A 23,246-nucleotide genomic window follows, 5' to 3' on the forward strand; every position below is an offset into this window, starting at 1 on the left:
GAGCAGAAAGCTTGGTTTATGTGCACTACAACTTGAGGTTGTTGAGCCATTACTGTGATCGGGCTAATGAAGATCCCACATATAAAATTTGGGACAATCACCCTGAGGACGACAATTTGGAGGATGGCATTGTACATATGGAAGAACTAGAAGAGGAGCTTGTACGGGATGAAGCTGAAGCAGCTGCAGCAGCCATGGCACCTCCACCTCCACCATCCAGTAGCAGTTCTCGGGGCCCGAGTCTTGTTCCATTGCTGTCGCCACCTCCATCAGCACCCTCGCGTGGAGGCTCTAGTTCTGGTCGTCGGTCTGGGCGGGAGACTCCTAGAAGACCACCACGACCTACTTATACTCCTGGAGACTCTCGTGGCAAGGGCCACTTGTAGATTTACAGTTTACTTGTCTTTTTTAGTTTCTATTAGACTTGTGACTTGTCACTTTAGTTTTCATAACTGTTCAGTGTTGAGTTTTGAGTCCTTGACTCTTGACTCTTGACTCTTTCATATCATTATGACATTATGATATTTTTTGTAAACATTATATCACTGTGACAATGAAAATTTGAAGTTTGAAGTTGGGCCTTGGCAATTATAACTCATTGGTAATGATTGTGAATTATGAATATGATGCTTTGTGAAAGACTAGTCACTAAAGTTGTTTCATTTCATCTCATTATTCATGTTTCATTTTATAAATTTTTAACATTTCATATCATGTTAACAGTTAGAAGTTAGGAGTCAGGACTTAGAAATATCTTCGATATTACTTCTTGTAATGGTTAAACTTGGCTTACAAGTACAACTTGTTACTTTGGTGATCAATGATGATAAATGTTATTGAATTTTCAATTCTGAAAGCTTGAAGTTGAAACTTTAATATTGAATTTGATGAATCATGATTTATAAGACTCAATATGTTGCAGTTGTAATATGTATTTTAATTTTACTAAGGTTGATGACGATTATAATTTCTAGATGATTGATGTGATATGGTTCAATGATCAATTTATGTTTTTTTATGTTTTTTATGTCTATTTCATCATTCTACATGTTTTTGTTGACATATATGTATCAAAAATTAAAAAATATAAAAAATATATATATTTTTAAAAAATCGCTCCGGGATTCGCTCCCAAACCGGGAGCTTCTGAAAATGGTCGCTCCCGCTCCCGCTTTCGCTCCCGCTCCCGCTTTCGCTCCCGCTCCCCGCTTCTGCTCCCGCTCCCCGCTTCCGCTCCCGCTCCCAAGTAACATTGACCAATTGTTTAGCCACGAATCTCTCAAGCAGGAGATTCAACCTCTACTTCGGGGGACCTTCCATGCCCACCCTAGAGAGGTAGTTCCACAAGTATTTCAGGAGTTTCGGGGGTGTGTTACAACACTTCCATTCAACGCAAAATAGGGAGTGCGTATTTCTGCGTTGCTGGAGATTACGCAGTGGGAGTTTGGAGCCATCAGAGATCAAGTATTTGCCGGGAGAGTTAGTGGGCTGAGAGAGAAGCAATAGGTCAGCATTCTTTGTGAGTTTTGAAGCCAGCAAAGCCAACATTCCAGTAGTTCGAATTGTTGGGCCTGGGGACAATGTAGAGGTCATTCCAACAGTTTCGTGGAGCTTAGGAGTAGGTATCATAGGCTGGAAGCCCATCCGCGAAGTCAAGGATTTGATAGAAGGGGTTAGCCCAACACTTTGGGACCATTTCCAGGAGGATTTACACGTAGTTTTTAGCAGGCTGAGTTTATGCAGTTGTAGCTGAGGTTGGGCTCCAAGGGGGTCGAATTTCAGAAGTCTAAACCAACCAAAATCCTTTGTGGGTTTTTCTGGGTGTAGGCCAAGGAGTCCGAGGGTAAAAGCATATAATTTTCTAGGTATAGAAAGTGGACCTTTCAGCCATTTGAATTTCAACAGAAAGGCAGTTTTATGGGGCAACGCAATGCAGATTGGTGCAGCGGTTGGACAACCTTCAGTTCAACAATTTTCTCACTTGGGTTTGGTCATGCTTGTCCATTGAGACACGCCCATGTGCACCATCTTATTATCCATTGTATTTTGCCTTCAGAAAAGTAATAAAATGGCTCAACTGTTCCTTATTTGCAACATTTCCATGGGTGTTTAATGCGTATTTCGTTTTTTATATTCTGCTGCACAGATTATTTGCTTTATATCGCTTTTATTCCTATTTATGATCATTACAGCGGTATTAGAGCCTAGTTCTTGGCTCAGCTGTGGGGATTGTCTCCTATGAGAGAAGTGGACTAATGAGAGAAGGGGACTAACAGAACATCACCTACTGAAGGCAGAGGTATCGGAGCAGAGAAAGAGAGCTAGGGATTACTCCAGCCATGGAGGACAGAGGGAAAGCAGTAGTAGAAGAGGAGGACATGGTGGTGTGAAAAATTCTGAATCTACACTAGAAATCCTATTGCAATCACTGGTTTATCATCTCTTACTTGTTTTTACATTTAACAAGTTATTTAATTATTTAAACAACGATGAAAAAACTATTGCAGACTACACATACATACTGATCATGAACTAAAAATAGAACGAGACAAATACACAAGGGACACCATTATTTTTGGACAAATGTCCCTGAAAAACCCAATGCAGGAAAACCGGTGCAACATATAGAGGGTTTCTATTATTAAGTAAGCAGAATCTGAGTACAACAGGTTGCCTCTCACACCGACTAACCTTTCAGAGAAATCTCGGCAACAAGAAATACATATGAGGGTTTACCTCGTTCTCCAAGTCACAACTGATCCACTGAATGGTTGACTCTGGCAAGCACTGCGAAAATCCCAGCACAATCTGCTCTATGTGGGCCAACGTCTTGCCTCTGGGAGACTGCGTCACTTCTCTGCTAGATCGATTTGCTCACAGGAGCTTCAACTTCAACCCTCCCAGCTTAGAACATCGAACTCCCAGCAAAATCTCGAACTCCCGACGATTATCTCGCACTGCCACTGCAAGAACCCTCTTGGCCTGCGTCAGCTCTGCATGAGCCCCTTCCTAGGCTGTGTAGGCGTTTGCGCTGCCTCTTTGATGCTACTGCTGCCTTTCTGCCTGATACTCATTGGCTCAGAACTCTCTTATGATCCAACTCTCTGCTACTGCCCCTCTCACTGCAACTCAGATTACCTATTCGATTTTCTCAGGAAACCCCGCCCTAGAAAAATCGAACTGATTGATCAATATGGTGTTTCTTCAACTGATCCTCAAGCCTTGTCTTATACTTTTCCTGTTGATGAATCAACGGCTGAGATTGAATCCCTAATAAATGGCTAAGATTAAATTAGACTTGATCCTCGCCTCTTAGAAGCTTCTCACCCATATTTTTATTAATACCCATTAATATTTTTATTTTCCTAAGTTTAGACTTAGGAACCCATTAAAAATATTAATTATTTTAATAACTCCTCATCCAGGTGGAATTTCTCCAAACGATTTCTGGGTCTTGGAGATCTCATGTGTTCTAGCCCCTTCACAAAATTTTGGAGCTAGAGCACATCCGATGCTACCCAAAATCAACACTCCCTCTTAGCAAGGAATGTGCTCTAGCAATACTTCTCAATAGAATTATTACACTAATCCACTGCATCGATCCTCTATGTTGTTGATGCTTGGCCTGCTGCCCTTCATCAAGTACACTGCTGCATCCTGTACTGCTGCCCATGACACTGCCACTGTCACTGCTACATCTGTACTGCAACTCCCTCTCAATATGCTGCATCACGCTGGCCATAGCACTGCCATTGCTAATCGCTGCACTGCAACTCAGTTGCTGAGAAGTATGCAACTGAAAATGCCACCCAAAAGGCTGACATGTAGGTCAGTTTGGATGCCTCGTGATGCTGAAGCTACCTCTGCTGCTAATCTATGTTGACCCTTTGCTGCTATTGCGCTGCTGCAAACTGCTCTGTGCCTCTGGCACTGCTACAACATCCATTGCGTTGCCTCAGACTTTGGCACTCTAGCTCTGCCACTGTCACTCCATCACACCTTGCTCCAACCGACACCCGTCATTTTGCTACTGTCGTTAAGGGCTTATGTAGCCATATGTGATCCAAGAGTTTGGGCACCTCAAGGATCCTGCCTTGTCATGTAGTCCTCTCGACTACAACTCCATGTCGCCCCATCTCTTCTCCAGAGGCGCATGAGCACTCATGGCACAATTGTCATCCTCGCCTTCCCTGTTAGATTTCGCTGGAGCAACCTTCGAGTCAGAAGCCTCCTCCTTGCCCTTCTTTCGAGGGCACTGAGTGGTGAAATGTCCAAGTTCCCCACACTTGAAGCATCTGACCTTGGAAATACCCTTGTTCTTTCTCTTTTGTTGCCCTTGTTATCCCGATGATGCGAGAGTTGTATCCTCCTCCTCCTCCTTCTTGACCTGGGATCCTTTGCCACTACTCCCTGCCTTGGTCAACCTCCTGATCTCTTCTTGTTGAAGAGCTGCCCACATCTCCTCCCAATTGGAGAGTCGCTCTGCCTAAGATACTTTGGACAAATGTCTTCTAGTCCTCGGTGACTGCATTCAGGGCAGTCCTGACCATGAACTCACGATCTGGTGTAGACCCCATGAAAGTCAACTAGTCACAAACCCCTTGCAACCTGAGGAGGAAGGGATCGATCTCTTCTCCCTTCTGCAACTGGTACTGTCTCAGCTGATTTTCTAATAGCATCTTCCGTTGGACGAAAGTGCCGTGGTACAAGGTGGTTGACTCCTCCCACATCTCCCTTGCTATTTCCTTCTCAGCAATGTGTGGAACCACATGATCTTTGACCCCATCTAGAATCATGCACTTGGCCTTCGCCTGGGCCTCCTCTTACTTCTTTAACGGATCAGCGTCAACCGGAACAACAAATACTTTCAAGGCATAGTCCTTGATGCAATGTTTATCTAAGATTGCTAGGATCTTGGCCTTCCAGATGACAAAATTTGATGCTCCATCCAATCTGTCCTGATCCCTCAGTCCATTGACTGCCATCTCTGCTCAACAAATATAGGACTGGTTCTCTTCTCCCTCTCTTGCTGCTAATCCAACAAGACTCGGACCTGGATTTCTTGGCGCTAGAAATCCTCTATGGAACAAGCTCCTCTAGACTCCCTTTGGGTCATGATTTCCTTCACGGAAATATTCCGGCCAAATGTCGTATCACTCCTCTCTAATCCCCCTTTGCTGCTTCAACCCGAATCCAGATTTCCTTGGCTAGAAATCTGTCAAGGCAATGACTCCCTCAACCTCGGTTTTGTCTCCACAGACACTGTTCTGCACCAACAACAACAACAACGTCCCACCAGCGCCACTGATCGAATCTGCTCTGCTCCTCTAGCCTCGACAATTGATTGATTCGAGCCTCTCAGGCTCTGCGCTGGCCCAGAGAGCTGATGCAGTCACTACGTGAGCTCTTCTTGGGTTCTACGTCACCTTCTGCAGGCTCGAAATGCTGGCATAGGCACTGCATGAGCCTTTGGGTCACTTTTCTGGCTCTGCGTCACACCTTTAGCTGCTCCTCTGCCTCGGAAATGACGCTGTCACTCGGGACAACTACTTCTCTGCAGCAAATTCTTTGGATCTCTTGGCTAGTGTCTTCAGTCTCCTATGATCTGCAATGCTTTGATACCATGTGAAAATTTCTGAATCTACACATTAGAAATCCTACTACAATCATTGGTTTATCATCTCCTACTTGTTTTTATATTAAACAAGTTATTTAATTATTTAAACAAAGATGAAAACACTATTGCAGACTACACATACACACAGATCATGAACTGAAAATAGAACGAGACAAAGGTACAAGGGACATTGTTATTTTTGGACAAACGTCCTCGGAAAAACCCAATGCGGGAAAACCGGTGCAGCATATAGAGGGTTTGTATTATTAAGCAAGCATAATCTGAGTACAACAGGTTGCCTCTCACACCGACTAACCTTTCAGAGAAATCTCGATAGCAAGAAATACATATGAGGGTTTACCTCGTTCTCCAAGTCACAACTGATCCACTGAATGGCCCACTCCAGCAAGCACTGTGAAAATCCCAACACAATCTGCTCTGTGTGGGCCAGCGTCTTGCCTCTGGGAGACTGCGTCACTTCTCTACTGGATCAAGTTGCTCATAGGAGCTTTAACTTCAGCCCTCCCGACTCAGAATATTGAACACCCAGCAAAATCTCGAACCCCCGACGACTATCTCGCACTGCCACTGCAAGAACCCTCTTGGCTTGCATCAGCTCTGCGTGAGCCCCTTCCTAGGCTGCGTAGGCCTCTGCGCTGCCTCTCTGATGCTACTGCTGCCTCTCTGCCTGGTACTCGTTGGCTCGGAACTCCCTTCTGAACCAACTCTGCCACTGCCCCTCTCACTGCAACTTAGATCGCCTATTCGATTTTCTCAGCAAACCTCGTCCCAGAAAAATCGAACTGACTGATCAATATGGTGTTTCTCCAATTGACCCTCAAGCCTCCTCTTATACTTTTTCTTTTGATGAATCAACGACCGAGATTAAGTCCCTAATCAATGGTCGAGATTAAAATAGACTTGATTCTCGCCTCTTAGAAGCTTCTCACCCATATTTTTATTAATACCCATTAATATTTTTAATTTCCTAAGTTTAGACTTAGGAACCCATTAAAAATATTAATTATTTTAATAACTCCTCATCCGGGTGGAATTTCTCCAAACGATTTCTGGGTCTTGGATCTCATGTGTTCTAGTCCCTCCACAAAATTTTGGAGCTAGAGCACATCCAATGCTACCCAAAATCAACAGGTGGAACCCAAGAGCATGGAAGAGATGGCTTTTGACAGCCTCCCGAGGGCCCTGAATGACTTAGCCAAGGCTCAGAAAGACATACTGGAAGAGATCAAGTCACAGAACAGAGAGAGGACCACTCCTAGAGGGTTTCTATTTGGGGAAACTTCTGGGGCCTCTTAGCCATTTGATCATCCCTCACTAGCAGCGCAACACCCATTAACCAGTGGGCCAACTCGTGCTACAATGCCTTCTTTTGTACCAGTGGCACAAACCGAACCTGCAAGGGGTGAAGACCCCATTTAGATGGGAGACTATTTTAGAGAGTGGCAGCCTATGGATGTAGACTTTAAGGAAGTTCTCTCTTTCAGAGATTTCTGCAAGATCAAGTAGAGTGAGAAGAACAAGGGTTATGGACGACAGGGAACCCAGAACTACGAGCTGCAGAGGACTATAGGGAGGATGTACTTCCCTACTTTTGTTGGCACTGCTAAGTGCACGACTAGGGCTTGGGTTGAGAAGATGGACACCTACTTCCAACTCAACTGGATGACAGAACAGGAAGCCATCAAGATGGCCACGCTACACATGGAGGGGGAAGCCCATGACTGGTGGTTTCATGGCTTGGCCACCCTAGGCATGCCAATGTGGCTTCTTATGAGGACTTCACCAGGAGGGTGGTGGAGCGCTTTGACTAGAGGGATCCAGAGGCCCATTTCAGAGAGCTGACCCAACTGGGCCAAACAAACTACTTGGAGCAGTACATCTCAGAGTTTCTGCGAGTGTTAGTGATGGTTCCGGATCTGTTAGAGGCTAGGAGGGTGTACACCTTCATTTAGGGCTTACTTGAGCCCCTGCGTGGATTGGTGAAGTCACGCAGACCCTCCATGCTGCAGGAAGCAGTTTTGTGCACCAGAGATCTACAGGGGGCCATCCCCAAGACTAGAGCACCTTTTCTTGCATGAACCCCTTTTCCACAAAAGGGGCATGAGACTAGACCTCCACCTCAGAGGACCACACAGGGGAGGGGGCAGCTAGATGATGAGACACGAAAGGACCTCAGGAGGAGGAAGCTGTGCTTCACATGCAGGGAGCCCTGGGCACCAGGCCATCGGTGCACTGCTGGTAGAGCACACTATATTGAGGTTTTTTCTGACAGTGACCAGGAGGACGAGGTGGAGCAGGATTGTGGTGTGGCAAATGGTGAGAGTCTGACAGACAGAGGGCCACCACCACCACCTCCACAAGGTGGGGCATCCCTTTCCCCAGCTGGGGGAGTCCTTGCTTCCTTATGCTGGATTCCCAAATTTTTTACATTGAGGATTAGAGGCATTGTACAGAGGTAGAGGGTGTTAGTCCTAGTTGACAGTGGGGCTACCCACAATTTCATAGATGCCCAGTTGGTTCAGAGGAGGGGCCTTGCCATGACTAAGTTCGAGGGCTTCTCAGTCCTAGTATCAGGTGACCGTACCATACAGTGCACTCGATATGTGCCTTCCTTGACAGTAGTTATGGGGAACTACTTGATGACGAACCATTTCTTTATGGTCGATGTGCTAGATGCCAACATGGTGATGGGTGTCCAATGGCTGTATTCCCTTGGGCGAGTCATGACAGATTGGAGGAAGCTAGAGATGGAGTTCATTGGGACGGATGGCAAACTGGTAGTTTTGAGAGGTATGCAGCCTTATCCACCTCAAATCGTTTTGGCCCACAGGATGGAGGCAGATCTGCGACATGGGTACATTGCATGGGCAGTTGAGCTGAGGATTTCAAAGGTTGGGGGGCAGGCTCAACCACCACCACCAAACATACAGGCTTTGTTGGACAGATATGCAGTGGTGTTTGGGGACATTCCACCAGGGCAGCCACTAGATAGGGGATTTGAGCACACCATTGAGTTGGAGCCGGGTGTGCAGGTAGTGATCACTACCCCTTATAGGCATCCCATGACCTATAAGGATGAGATAGAGAAGGCCATTTAGGAGCTGCTAGCATTGGGCCATATCAGGCCAAGTTCCAGTCCCTTCACTTCTTCAGTGGTACTAGTGAAGAAGAAGGATGGAACCCATATGTGCATTGACTATCGGACTCTCAATCGGAAGACATTGAAGAACCGATACCCCATTCCCTGCATAGATGAGCTTAGAGGAGCCAAGTACTTATCTAAGATCGATTTGCATTCAGGGTACCACCAGATCAGGGTGAGGGATCAGGATATCCCTAAGACAGGTTTTCGGTGCCACTATGGGCACTTTGAATTCCTGGTCATGCCATTTGGGTTGACCAACGCTCCGACCACCTTCTAGTCATGCATGAACCATGTCTTTCAGGGACAGTTGAGGAGGTTCGTGCTAGTTTTCTTCGATGACATTCTGATTTACAACTAGACATGGGAGGAGCACCTCCAACACTTGGAGGAGGTACTATGCATTTTGGAGGAGCAACAATTTTATGCCAAGCTCTCCAAGTGCGAGTTTGGTTTGATAGAGATGCTCTACCTAGGGCATATCATTGGTGCTGATGGGGTGAAGGTCCATGAGGAGAAGATTCGGGCCATCCGGGATTGGCCAGTACCCCGAGATGTGACTGCACTGAGGGGCTTCTTGGGCATTTGCACCTACTACAGGAAGTTTGTCAAGGGGTTTTCACAGCTTGCAGCACCCTTGACTGATTTGACCAAGAGAGGGTCTTTCGCATGGAGTGATGGAGCACAGGTTGCCTTCGACCGCCTTAAGGAGGTGATGAGCAGTTGCCTAGTCTTGGCACTTTCGGATTTATCCCAACCATTCACTGTGGAGTGTGATGCATCCAGGGTGGGAGTTGGAGCAGTCTTGTCACAAGAGGGGTATCCCATTGCTTTCGAGAGTCGGAAGCTCCTACCGCATGAACTGCCATATTCCATATATGACAAAGAGATGTTGGCCATCATGCATGCATTGGCCAAATTCTGACAGTACTTGGTGGTCAACATGTTTTGAGTGAAGACCAATCACAATAGTCTTCGTCACTTCATGGGGCAACAGGGCCCCAATTACAAGCAATAGAGATGGGGTCAGCAAGGTGCAGGCCTATGATTTCGACATAGAGTATGTGCAGGGAAAGCACAATGTGGTGGCTAATGCTCTATCTCGAAGACATGTTGGGTTATCCCTCATGAGCATCTGCCATGATTAGAAGGCTCAACTATTGGTGGAGTACTCCAAGGACAGGAGGGCATGCGAGGTATTGGAGGGTACCCATGTTGAAGTTTCTAAGTCTAACAGTTAGAAACCCTCCATGCACTTTACTAATTTATTCCTACCTACTTGTTCTGTTACTTAACAAGTTATTTACCATGTAAACACTGGAAATAAATACAAGTGAATGCTCAACATATTATAGATCATCAACTGAAGGAAATAGAAACAAGCACACAAATGACACTGTTATTTTTGGACATATCCTCAGTAAAACCCAATGCGGGAAAACCGGTGCAACTATCTGAGGGTTTTAATATTAAGCAACTTTTTTCTGAGTACACTGGGTGCCAAACTGGCTAACCCAACAGAGATAAAATATCTAGCAACAATACCTCTCTTCGGAAATATGTATTCGGAAAGCCTGTTCCTCGAAACCCTCTCCAACAACTCTGATGCACTACGATGGCCCTTCTGGCCTCTGCGTCAGCCTTAGAACCCTTTGCGTCACCCTGAAACCCCTCCGCGTCAGCCTACTGAGGCTCTGCGCAGCCTCTCTGGCTCTCTGCGTCACTCCTGTTGCCTCTATGTGGATGACACAGGCCCTTCTGGCTTTGTGCAGTCTCTGCTGCTTCTGCGTGGCTCCCTCTAGCTCTGCATCTGCCTCTCTCTGCTTATGCACTGGTCTCTCGGCACTGTCTCTGCCTGCTATTCACTGCCCCTTGCTGCGACTGATAACTAATTCTATCTCTCTTAGCAAACCCCACTCTAGAGAATAGAATGACTGATCACTTTGGTGTATTCTCTAAGTGACCCTCAAGCCTCCTCTTATTCTTTTCTCGTTGACATATCAATGGCTGAGATTAAGTCCCTAATTAATGGCTAAGATTAGATCTGGCTTGATACATGACTTTTGGACCATTCTAACACAACTTTATATTAATTTACATTAATATTTTATTTTCCCTAAGTTAAGACTTAGGGACTCCATTAAAGATATTAATTATTTTAATATCTCCCAAACCATTTAGAATCTGCCCAAACTCTTTTTGGGTATTGGAGATCTCATGTGCCCTAACCTCTCCACCAAATTTCGTGGCTAGAGCACATCCGAGGAGTCCATTGGTATGACTCCTTTTCGTGCTTTATATGGATATGATGTGTTATTTTTTTGCTGACATTATTTTTGGAGACAGTCGATCCTAAAAGCCCAAAGACTGGGTCCAAGAGAGCCAAGACATCCTTAAGGCTCTCAAGGATAACTTGGTGACAACCCAAAATCAACAGAATATATACACAGACCGACACAGGACGGAGAGGCATTTCGAGGAGGGGGACTTTGTATACCCTCGGTTACAGTGTTACAGGCAGTCCACGCTGAAGCAGAAGGGGGCCGAGAAGCTATAACCACGCTTCTATGGGCCCTATCGGGTGATTAGACATGTTGCGGAGGTGGCCTATGAGCTAGAGCTGCGGGACTTTGTATACCCTCGGTTACAGTGTTACAGGCAGTCCACGCTGAAGCAGAAGGGGGCCGAGAAGCTATAACCACGCTTCTATGGGCCCTATCGGGTGATTAGACATGTTGCGGAGGTGGCCTATGAGCTAGAGCTGCCTCAAGGGAGCAGGATCCATAATGTCTTTCATGTCTCATGCCTTAAAAAGGTGTTGGGACAACAGGTGATAACAACAGCTGATCTACCCCCATTGGATGATGAGGGTCACTTGGTTTTGGAACCTGAGGCCATCTTGGAGAGCAGGGAAAGGAAACTAAGGAGCAGGACCATCAGGGAGTTCTTGGTGCGTTGGAAGAACTTGCCAGATGAGGATGCCACCTAGGAGGGTGAGCACATCTTGGAGCACCCAACTTTGAGGTTGCTTGAGGGCAAGCAACATTTGGGAGGGGAGGACTGCCATGTCCCTTCTCAAATACATTTGTAACAGGGTGCTGCTACACAATTTTGCACAATTTTGGCTAAGGAAGAGAACCCATCATTTTCGACTTAGGGACTTAGGAGGCAATTCGACTTTATTTGGTTGCTAGTGGAATGTGGGGGCCACCCACATGAGAATTCGGACTGGGCCATTCGAATGGCTTGGAGGGAAGTCAAATAGGTGGATGGAGGGGCCCACATGAGGCAAGGGAGGCCCAAGGAGTTATAAGGAGGGAGAAACTCTCATTTTGGGATTCATTCTTACATCTTGCAAACAAAATTACTTGACTGTTCGCTCTGCTGTTTAGCTGAGTCAATCGACTGTTTAGCCACGAATCTCTCAAGCGGGAGATTCAACCTCTACTTCGGGGGACCTTCCGTGCATGCCCTAGAGAGGCAGTTCCACAATTATTTCAGGGGTTCTGGAGGTGTGTTACAACACTTCCATTCAACGTAGAACAGGGAGCACATATTTCTGGGTTGCTGGAGATTACGTAGGGGGAGTTTGGAGCCATCAGAGATCAAGTATTTGCCAAGGGAGTTAGTGGGTTGAGAGAGAAACAATAGGCCAACATTCTTTGTGAGTTTGCAGCCAGCAAAGCCAACATTCCAACAGTTTGAATTGCTGGCCTTGGGGACAGCGCAAAGGCCATTCCAACAGTTTTCGTGGATCTTAGGAGTAGGGGCCATAGGCCGGAAGCCCATTTGGGAAGTCAAGGATTTGATAGAAGGGGTCAGCCCAACACTTTGAGACGATTTCCGGGAGGATTTACAGGTAGTTTCCAGCAAGCCGAGTTTTGCAGTTGTACTTGAGGTTGGGTTCGAAGGAGGTCGAATTTCAGAAGTCTAAACTAGCCAAAATCCTTCGTGGGTTTTTTTGGGTTTAGGCGAAGGAGTCCGGGGTTAAAAGCATATAATTTTCTAGGCGTAGGAAGTGGACCTTTCAGCCATTCGAACTTCAACAGAAACGTAGTTTTCTGGGGCAGTGCAATGCAGTGCAAATTGGTGTAGTAGTTGGACAATATTCAATTCAACCCAATGTTGCAGTTATCATTATCGAGATATTATTGGCAAGGGACACAATCGGAAAAAAATTAGGAAAAATCAGGAAAGAATCGGGAAATAATTGGGAAAAAATTGTAAAATACAAAAATATTCATTTTTTTTCAATTTTTTTAATATCTAAAGCATCTACAACATAAAATAAATACATTGACACATAAATATGATAAAAGAACTAATATATAAGATGTGTAATATCATTTCTAGTGCTACATCACACATAACAATGAATCATGTCCAAAATAGTAAGTCCTGACTCCTGACTCTTGAGTCCCAACTTAGCTTCAAAATATCAACAAAAATATAATAATGTATCTCATATCATGAGTCATAATGTCATATACAATGAAATAAACAAAATAACTAAAGTCTAATAGACTAATACTACTGATTTCCTCTGCCCCTCTTGCGAGAAAATGCAATAGCTTTCTCTTTACCTCTAGATGTAGATGATGGTGGAGTTGGCAGTGGAGTCTGCTGTGCTCTAAAAGCTGAATAACTAGGAGCTATAGGAGGTATACCATGTCATCTACTGGTGGTAGGGGTAGCCCGGGTAGGTGGTGTCACCTTCTCTTCCTGTTGCTCCTCCTCCTCCTCCTCTATGCCTTCCACTACCTCCTACTCTAACCATTCATCGACAGACTCCACGAGAGGCCTCTCGGCCTCAACCCTCCATGCAGCAGTGGTGTCAATCCCATCCAAGGAGATGGCTTCCATATCAAGTGTCCTCTCAAGTTGCCTCACCCACAATCGAAGATTGTAGTAGATGTAGACCATGTCATTAAGTCACTGGGATTCCAACCTGTACAAAGATCATGAAATAACAATTATAAAAAAAGCATTGTTTAATGAATTCAAAAAAATATTTGGAAATTTGCAATATTTTAAGTTTTAAGTTTAACCTGTTGCGCTTCTTGTTGTGTATTTTTTCAAATACACTCTAGTTGCGCTCGCATCTTGAGGAGCTACATGTTTGACTGAGGATTCGAATGGCAAGCTTTTGCAGATGGGGTACCCTAGCACCATACATTCTCCAGCATGCATCTACAACAAAATTATAAATAAAATTTTAAATAAACATAAGAGAAAAAATGAAATTTGAAAGTTGAAGCAAAGTATGAAGTTATGAACTTGAAGAGACAATGAAATTTGAAACAAACTAAAAAATACCTGGCATTTTAGTTGTCCTATCAGTCACAACCATATCAAAGCCAAATGTGCCACCTGCTATCCTGTATGTCTCCATTTCTTTGGAGATTTCTGTACGTTCTGCTGGAGATTGCACCATCCTCTGAGCACAGGTTAAGAATCCATCAATGATCTCAACATCAAATACGAACCCACATGGGTAAGAAAATGCGAGGTTCAGGTAGATCCCTGCAGCATGAATGGGACGATGGAGTGTGTTGTTCCATCGTTCATCAATCACTTCCCATAGGAGGAGTTGTTTCTGAAACCTCTCATCTCCCTTATCATCATAGTAGGCCTGAATGGATTCTTTGGCCCTGTCCATGGTCTCATACAAATAGCCCATTGTGGGCTTCTCACCATCAACTAATTGAAGAACCTTTACCAAAGGTTCAGTAACAGTGCACACCTCCTGCTGTCCTGCCCAGAAGTCTTCCAGGTATGAAACTAATTTGCATATGGCCTCTCCCTCTGGTTTGCGGCTCATTGTCAAAGCACGCCACTCCTCTGAAAGAAACATTCTTTTCACATCCCACATAGAATTCAAGAGGGATTGAAGAGATATGAAACTGGTGGCAAACCGTGTAATGGCGGGGTGCATCAACTCTTTATTGTTGGTGAATTTTCTCATCAAGCTAAGCACAGATGTATGATTATATATAAATTTTGTAATGCTTTTTGATGATTCAACAATATCTTTGACAAAGGAAATTTTTCCTGTGTCCTCCAACATTAAATCAATACAATGTGCAGCACAAGGTATCCAAAATAAAGTAGGATGCTTTTCCATAAGCAACATAATTTGCAGCATTGTTCATTATGACTTGGACAACATGTTTTGCACCCACCTCCAAAATAAACACATCCAACAAATCACATAAAGTTTTTGCATCTTTGATATGTGAAGATGCATCAATAGATTTCGTGAACATTGTCCCATTTCGTGAACATTGTCCCCTTGGGACAACTAACCAAGAAGTTTATAAGGGTTCTCCCCTTTTGGTCGGTCCAACCATTTGACATTACAGTGCATCCTATTTGTGCCCATGATGCCCTAAACTCCTCCAATCTTTTGGTGCAGTCAACCTTTTCATTTTGAAGAATTCGACCTCTAAAGTCATCATAAGAAGGGATTTTGTACCCTGGGCCAACAGTCGCAATAGCATCAACAACAGGCTGGAAAAATAGATTATTCCTTGCAACGCTGAAAGGAATATCACTCCAAAGGAGAAATTTGGCCAACAACTTGTCAGCTTGTTCTTTCTTAGTTTTTTTAAGCACTGAAGTGATAGATGGTTGTGAATCAGGCGTGGTTCTAGGAACAAAAAATGATGAGGTAGCTACCGGGTTGGTTGTAGATATTGATGCTGAAGTAGAACCAATGCCACTTACTTCACCTGAGCCTAACACCCTCTTTGCTAGTTGCCTCTTCATTTCTGCTTTGGCCTCTCTGTCGTGCTCTAATTCTTACAATGATCTCATGGCTCTTCGGATGATTTCCAGATTTGTATTTGTGCAAGGCCCTACATCAAATCCAGGGATTTGTGCAAGGTGATACTTCAATCTATAAACCCCCCTGACCAATGTTGCATGAAGCGGGGATGAAGCGGGGACGTTTTTTGGAAGCGGGGACGCGGAAGCATCATTTTCCAAAAATCTAGGAAGCGAAGCGTCTGCTATATATATATTTTATATTTTTTTGCATTTATACTCAAAACAAACATCCCAAATACCAAATTAGTTGTAGAAGACATGAAAACATGCATATTTTTGCATAAATCAAGATAGATATAGCATCCATTGTACATTAATGATTAATTATTCGAGCATCAACCATTTAGATGCATCAACCATCTAGAATCTAGATTCTTCTCCTCTTGTCTAGCCTTTGCCTCTACCTCGATTGTCTAGGGATATTAGTCAACATTGCCCAATTTTGATCAAACTACCTAATTCAAGACTTAAAATATGGTAGAAAAACCTTAACATGCTTGATCAATGATTTTGACTTGATTGAAAAGGTAATTTTTTGCTAAGGGCGTGCCGCGTGACAAAGGAGTTCAACAATTAACACCACCAACACTAGGGTACATATAGGGCTTGGTGCTCTTGATTAAATGCTAATCGCATACGTTCATACTTGATATAATCTAACGAAATGCCACAATCCCATTGATCCTGAATTCCTGAAAACTGTTAAGTTTGCTGAATTTTGAATAGGATATGAAATTCTATTTTCTCCATATGAAGTCCAATGAGGCTGGAACCACTCTCAAACATCCTGAGTCATTTCATGGTAATGTTAAAAATTTAAGTAAAAGGATGAAAATGAAAAATAAAGGAGAATGCCACTTTTACTTTAAGAATTTAACATTACCATGAGGGTGCATCTGCTATATTTATATTTTTTAAATATTTTTTTGCCTTAATTCCTCACCCTAACCCAAGGTGGACCCAACCCCAACAAGCAAACTCACCTAAAATAAAATAAAAAATAAAAAAAAAATGATTTTCTAAACAGCGCGACGCTTTTCTGGAAGCGTACGCTTCGCCCTCCGAAGCACCGTACGAAGCGTGCTTCGGAGATTCGGTAGCGTGGTTCAGAGGAAAGCTTCAGGAAGCGTCCAAAACAGGCGGAAGCGCGCTTCCGAATTTTGGAATCGCGCTTCCGGGGACGCTTCCTGGACACATCCGCACGGGACGCACTTTGGGCCTTAGAACCCAAGGGGAGACGCTTTCTGCAACATTGCCCTTGACATATGATGCCCACACAACTTGCAACTCAAGTTCATTCTATTAAACCTCCATCAGGTTCACTAAATTTCCACAGAGGGTCCAATTTCCTTGGCATGTTTGTAACTTGGTTGAACTCGACTCTTGAGTTTTAAATTTGTAAGATGAAGTTTGAACTTTGAACTTTGAAGTTGAATGGTGAACCTATGGCAAAATAATGATTGCAAGTTACAATAAATAAAAAAAATTAAATATATGAGTAACATGACAAAACACATGGAATTTTTGACAATTTAACAAACAAAAACCCCATCAAATCAATTCAAAAATATTTGATAAACAATGGGTTATCCAAACCCAACTAAAAACATAAAAAAAACCAAAACAAAATACATAAATTTGGTTCCCATACCGGTTTGCTGGAGAAAATTGATCCTCTCCTCCTCAGCTCTCAATCCACCAGGGTTTTTGACTCGTTTTTCTCCTCGAATCAGTGCCCAATCGACAAGTTTTTTCTCCTAGGTCACTCCCAATCCACCACTGCCCCTGATTGTTGACATGAATAAAAAAAAAAATCATTTTTTGCTAATATAAACCCGCTGTCTACCGGCCCAACGATTTTTACAAATCGAATCGCGATTTTTTGGGTTGTTATCGCGAGTATTTCAAAAAATCGCGAAAAAAATCGGTTTAATAATCAGGCGATTCTATTGGGAAAAAATAAAATCGCGAAAATCCGATCTAATCGCAATTTTCGCATCACTGATTCAACCATTTCCTCACTCGGGTTTGGTTATGCTTGTCCATTGAGACAAACCCAGGTGAACCATCTTATTATCCATTGTATTTTGCCTTCATAAAAGTGATAAAAGGGTTGAGTTGTTCCTTATTTGCAGCATTTCCATGGTTGTTTAATGTGTATTTCATTCTTTTATATTCTGTTGCACAAATTATTTGTTTTATATCACTTGTATTCCTATTTAGGATCATTACACCTTGCTTCCTCAAATAGCTCGTTCAAACTGTCCACCTTGAAATTGCTTTCAAATTGATTACGAATGTCCTCATAAGCCGGACATTCCATGATGAAGTGCCATTTGGTTTCAACCGCTCCTTTCCTAATAAGAAAATCCATGATGTAAAAACATATATCATATAAAAACTCAATAAATTTAATTAATAAACATATAATTAGAGATGAGAATATTTCTATATATAGAGATGTGAAATATATATATATATATATATATATATATATATATTCATAACCATTATATTTCATAACTTCATATTAAAATTTAATTAATAAGCATATAAAAACTTCTCTCTTTATATATATATATATATTTCAATGCCATGCATATCACATTAAAAAATTATAAAACATGTTAAAGAAAAATGGCAAATGTATATATATGTAACTATGTGTATCATGATTTTAATAAAATTAAAAATAAGAGTACTTCTATATATAGAGATGTGAAATTTATACCAATATAAATATTATTATTAAGCACTAGCATAGATCTATCTGAACTCTGGATCTACCAAGCATCAAGAGGAACCAACATAGATCCATCTTAACTCTGGATCTACCACGTATCGAGAGGAATCAAATCTCTTGAGGTGCAAACCTTTACTCAAGTTTTGCACTCAAAAAACGGTTTGAATCTTGAGATATTTGATCCCTCTTGCTACTTGGTAGATCCGGGGTTAAGATGGATCTATGCTGGTTAAGAGAAGTTCGAGAATAGCTACCTAGAATATAAATCAAATTAAAAAAAATAATTAAGAATTTTATTGAAGGGGTAATTAAGGTTTTAAGTATTTGAGTTCAACGAAGTAATGCATTTTAGTTGAAAAGAGGATGTTTTTATTGTAAAGATATCTCAAACACATTCCTTGTAATAATAAAATTGAAAGGGACTTTTCAAGAAAATGAGATTAACATCCATCTCATTATCTAGTTGAGAAGGACAACTGTTGAAAATTGACAGTTCAAGGATGAATTTCTATCAATAGAAAGTCTAAAATTAGAAAGTCTCAAGATAATAAATCACCTTGCATGAATTGGTAATCAAGTATCATTGATGGAAAATCCCTTCTTATCGTTAATCAATCCTAATAGTTCAATCTCGACTTAATATTTTATAATCAATATTATTAGCATTATATTTATGATATTATTATTAAAAGGAATTTCAAGACACTCAGTCATCGCTCTCAATAATGTTCTCTTACACTCTCATTATTGGCATGGCATATTCCTCTTACACTCATTAATGCTCTTACACTCTCTTTCACTCATTAAAGCACACCATAAAAGATTCTCTTACACTCAATAAAAGCATGTCATAAAAAAATCCTCTTACGCACTCTTTAATCCATATGTTACACTCTCTCTTAAAAGCATAAGTTACAAAGGCATGCGTACCTCCTTAATGGCATGAGTTACATTTCCTAAACATGCATGAGTTACACTCCTCAAGGCATGCGAGATTCCTCCATTGAAGGCATGCATTGCCTCTCTCCCTAATGGCTAAACTTACTCTTCCTAAATTGGCATATGTTATTTGTGAAAATCCCTAATCTTTAAGGAATGCCTACTGCAACAAAATTGAATCTACTTCACCTACTTGATTATCAAGTTATTTTTCTGAATACTGAAGCAAATTACTTTTGCAGCCTACACTACTTAAATTTGATTACATGAAACAAGGAAACTGAGCAAAGAACAAGATACACAGGACAATTATTTTTGGACACAATAGTCCCTAGGAAAACCCAATGCGGTAAAACCAGTGCAGCAGTTTTGAGGGTTTTATTATTATGCAGTAGCAAAATCTGAATACATCACTGAATATAGTTATTTAGTTACAGAGAGAAATACTGTCAAAAGCTTTGTGAGTTACCTCATACAATCACTGAGAAAAAGTTATGGATGTTCCGGCTGCTATATGAGATGCCCTTGGCAGGCACTGCGCTAGCTCTGCTCTGCCTCTACGCTGTTCCAGCATCAACCCTTGTAGGCACTGCGTCACCCAACTGGGAATTTGATTAGAAGCCCAGAGTCACTGCTCTCAGCCTTTCAGTCTCACACCTCGGCTTTCGGTTGTTGAAACTGACCCTTTGCTCTGACTTTCAACTTTCTCTCTCTGCCTCTGCATCACTTCTGCGTGGCCCTTCTAGTCCTGTGTCAGCCTTTGCATGAAAGCCTCTGGATCACTCACTGCCTCTCTCTGTTGATGTCTCTCCGGTTGAGAATCACTCTCTTCGGAAGCTGCTATCCCTGCCTCTCAACTACAAGATCTCCCCAATCGATTTTCCTCTCAAGAACTTCTCACCTCAAAAAATTGATTTCCTCAATCTCTCTATGTGTTTCTAACTGAACCCCAAGCCTCCTCCTTATACTTTTCCTGTTGAGACTTCAACGACCGAGATTAAGTCTTTAATCAACGGCTAAGATTAAAACATGACTTGATTCGCCTTCTAGATCATTCTCACCCATATTTTGATTAATACCCATTAATATTTTAATTTTCCTAAGTTTAGACTTAGGAATCCCATTAAAAATATTAATTATTTTAATAAAATACAATCCGGGTGGAATTTCACCAAACGGTTTCTAGGTTCTTTAGAACTCATGTGCCTTAGCCTCTCCACCAATTTTCATGGCTAGAGCACATTTGATGCTACCAAAAACTAACACTCCCTCTTAGCGAGGAAAGTGCTCTAGCAACAATGTCCAACTGCATGCTGCTCTGTTTCTGAAGCACCTTTTTGCACTATTTCTGCCACCAACATTGTGCTGCTGCTGCTTTTGTACTACTACCCATGACACTGCCACTGCCACTGCTACATCTATACTACAAGTCCCTCTCAAATGTTTCATCTGCTATGCTACTAGCACTGCCACTTGTAACACTGTATTCATATTGCAACTCAGTTGCTGTGAGAAGCAAATGGAAAACATTCAAAATTAACTGAACTTAACTGTGTTAAGCATAATACCATGAATGTTGGAATCTGATTGCTCTAGTCTCTGACCCTCTGAATCTTTTGCGCTGCTGTTGACTCTTGCATTGTGCCAACTGCACTGCTGCCAACCTTGCTCTGCGCTGACCAGTCTCTAGTCTCAGGCTACTACATCTGTTTCTCCAAACAATCCACTGCATTATCTGACACTAAGTCCATCTCGCTAATGTTGAATCTCGGGCTTGTTGATTTGGGGTAGCATCGGATGTGCTCTAGCCACAAAAATTGGTGGAGAGGCTAAAGCACATGAGGTTTCCAAGACACAAAAATGGTTTGGGCAGATTCTAACTGGGGGAGATATTAAGGGCGTCCTCTCAAGAGGGTTATGGGCCCATATAAGTCGGTTACACCCCTCAAGAGTTTATTGAATGGCGAGCGTACATATTGAGGTTGACTAGGTTTGCCTTAGCCATAACCTAGTAATACAATAAATGATCACAGGAATGACACACGAAGAGTTGGTTGTAGCTGAATGTAAGGATTACACCATTCTCAATGAAGATGCCTTACCCTTACACTCTAATGCTACATTATACCTAATTTAGTATCTCATCACATTTGTTGCTTTTGGGTGCATTACAAAATTAATATAGTTTCTTTTTTCTTCCCTTTTTCTTTGAAAGAAAATTCATTTTATATTTCATTAATGCATGCAAAAGGTTACATTGTACAATGTCACATTATTGGGTCACAACAAATAGTGGGCTTCCTTTCCTGACATAGGTGTGGAGAAGTAACATGTCTTCTTTTGTACCCACTCTAAGGGAGTCCAACTCTTTCTAAAAAATTCCTATCATAGCATGACATTGTATGGCGATATCTATTTTATGTAGTACCTTCAATTAATTTTGGTTGAAGTCGTAACTTGACCTTTATTTGAGATATAATTAATAGGACAAAAGTATGTTAGAAGAAGGATATATGAAATTATGTTATGTTGAAGAAAAGACCATATTATAGTAACATGCTTGGAATGCTACACATCTTATGTTTATGCCCATTTTGAAGCCTAAAATTAAGGCTTCCTCCATTGCTTAAATTTTATTTCATTACCATACTTGCTGTCTTGATATTTAGCTCTTTACCAAAATCACAACTTACTATGGATCTATGGTATCTTATATTGAGTTTCATCGACCACTTTTTCTGTTTCCCTTTTAGTCCACATCTCCATTATAGTACTACTTATGATTTCTTCTTACAGTAATGATCTTTTCCTTCTTTTCTCCTTGTGTTACAAATATTTTCAGTGGTAAATTTTCTTTTTAGAAGATTAAATGTACGAATTCTAACTTGTTTTATTTGTTTCTTTGTTTTCAGATGATAGTGGAAGCTGCTGAGAAGGGAGAGCTCACAGAATTAGTTTTACTAGTTATATGGAATCGCCTAGAAGTTGCTCGACATGATGTATGCCATTTATGTCAGATAAAAAATTCTTATGTTTCTGCTATTGATGGTAGTTTATTTAATATTAAAAATCATGGATAAAAAGTGTGTATTCTTTGTTATAAGAACCCATCTTACGTGGGCCTAAGAAAATGTTTAAAAATTAGAAGAGATAGAGGAAATCGATCTTTTGTGTTGTGCAAGTTATTGGAATGATGACTTTGTTATATAACTGAAATATGGTCTATCCATATAAATACAATATCAAAATCAAATTATAAGCTGTAAATCAAACTTAAGGAATAAAGTCAATACTACCTTCCATATAGTCTAGAGAGAGAAATTTTGGCTACATCTTGTTACCTCCCCAACTTTCTAATGATAAAAGCTCTAATCCACAAGGTGCAACCCAAAAATGGTTACCACTATCATCTAAGCAACCTATTCTCTTCACATTAGGCTGATTCTCATTCAGCTCAAGCGAGGCATCCCTAAGTAGGATTACCATGACTAAACAATGAGGCACAAGGTTATGAGAGAACAACTTTGGTAGAACGTTGTTTTCTTTTCTATTTTTTTAAGGAGTTAAAAGACTGATGGGGGGATCTAGAGATTAGTGCCAGTCCAACAAGGGAAATCGGAGTCAAGAGGTCAATCCAAGAGGCCAAGTTCATCAAAGGGTTAAGACTACAAGGAACACAATATGCATGTTTCAAGAAGAACTTAGCATTGTTGAAAAATGGAAGTAAAGAAATGCTAGGAGCACCTTGAAAATTGTCACATCAAAACATTGCTAAATGGGTTTGGCCTTCACAATGAAGTATTACAAGCAACAACTCTTAAATATGATAGAAGCAAGAGAATACATTCATGAATAAGACATCAAAGGGAAAAAGGAGTAAAATTTTCACATAAAACCCTTCCAATGTGGTAGATATACCCTTCTCTCTTGGCCCAGTGAAGCAAGTTCTAGCAACT

The 23,246-nt window shown here is 41.8% G+C and overlaps 1 protein-coding gene across 1 annotated transcript in view; it reads left to right on the forward strand.

The window, feature by feature from the left end:
* The window catches only part of LOC149168769 (protein PALE CRESS, chloroplastic-like), a 269,623-nt gene that overhangs the window by 100,169 nt on the left and 146,208 nt on the right, over window positions 1-23,246 (forward strand). Inside the window, exon 4 of the mRNA XM_089428419.1 lies at window positions 22,203-22,289. Within this exon, the coding sequence (XP_089284545.1) occupies window positions 22,203-22,289 (87 nt within the window). The remainder of the gene's footprint in view (window positions 1-22,202; window positions 22,290-23,246) is intronic.

This window comes from Pinus tabuliformis, chromosome 4_2 (assembly GCF_031772625.1).
Source record: "Pinus tabuliformis cultivar Carrire ecotype Pingquan chromosome 4_2, CPIR1, whole genome shotgun sequence".
In the NCBI taxonomy this organism is placed as follows: Eukaryota; Viridiplantae; Streptophyta; class Pinopsida; order Pinales; family Pinaceae; genus Pinus; species Pinus tabuliformis.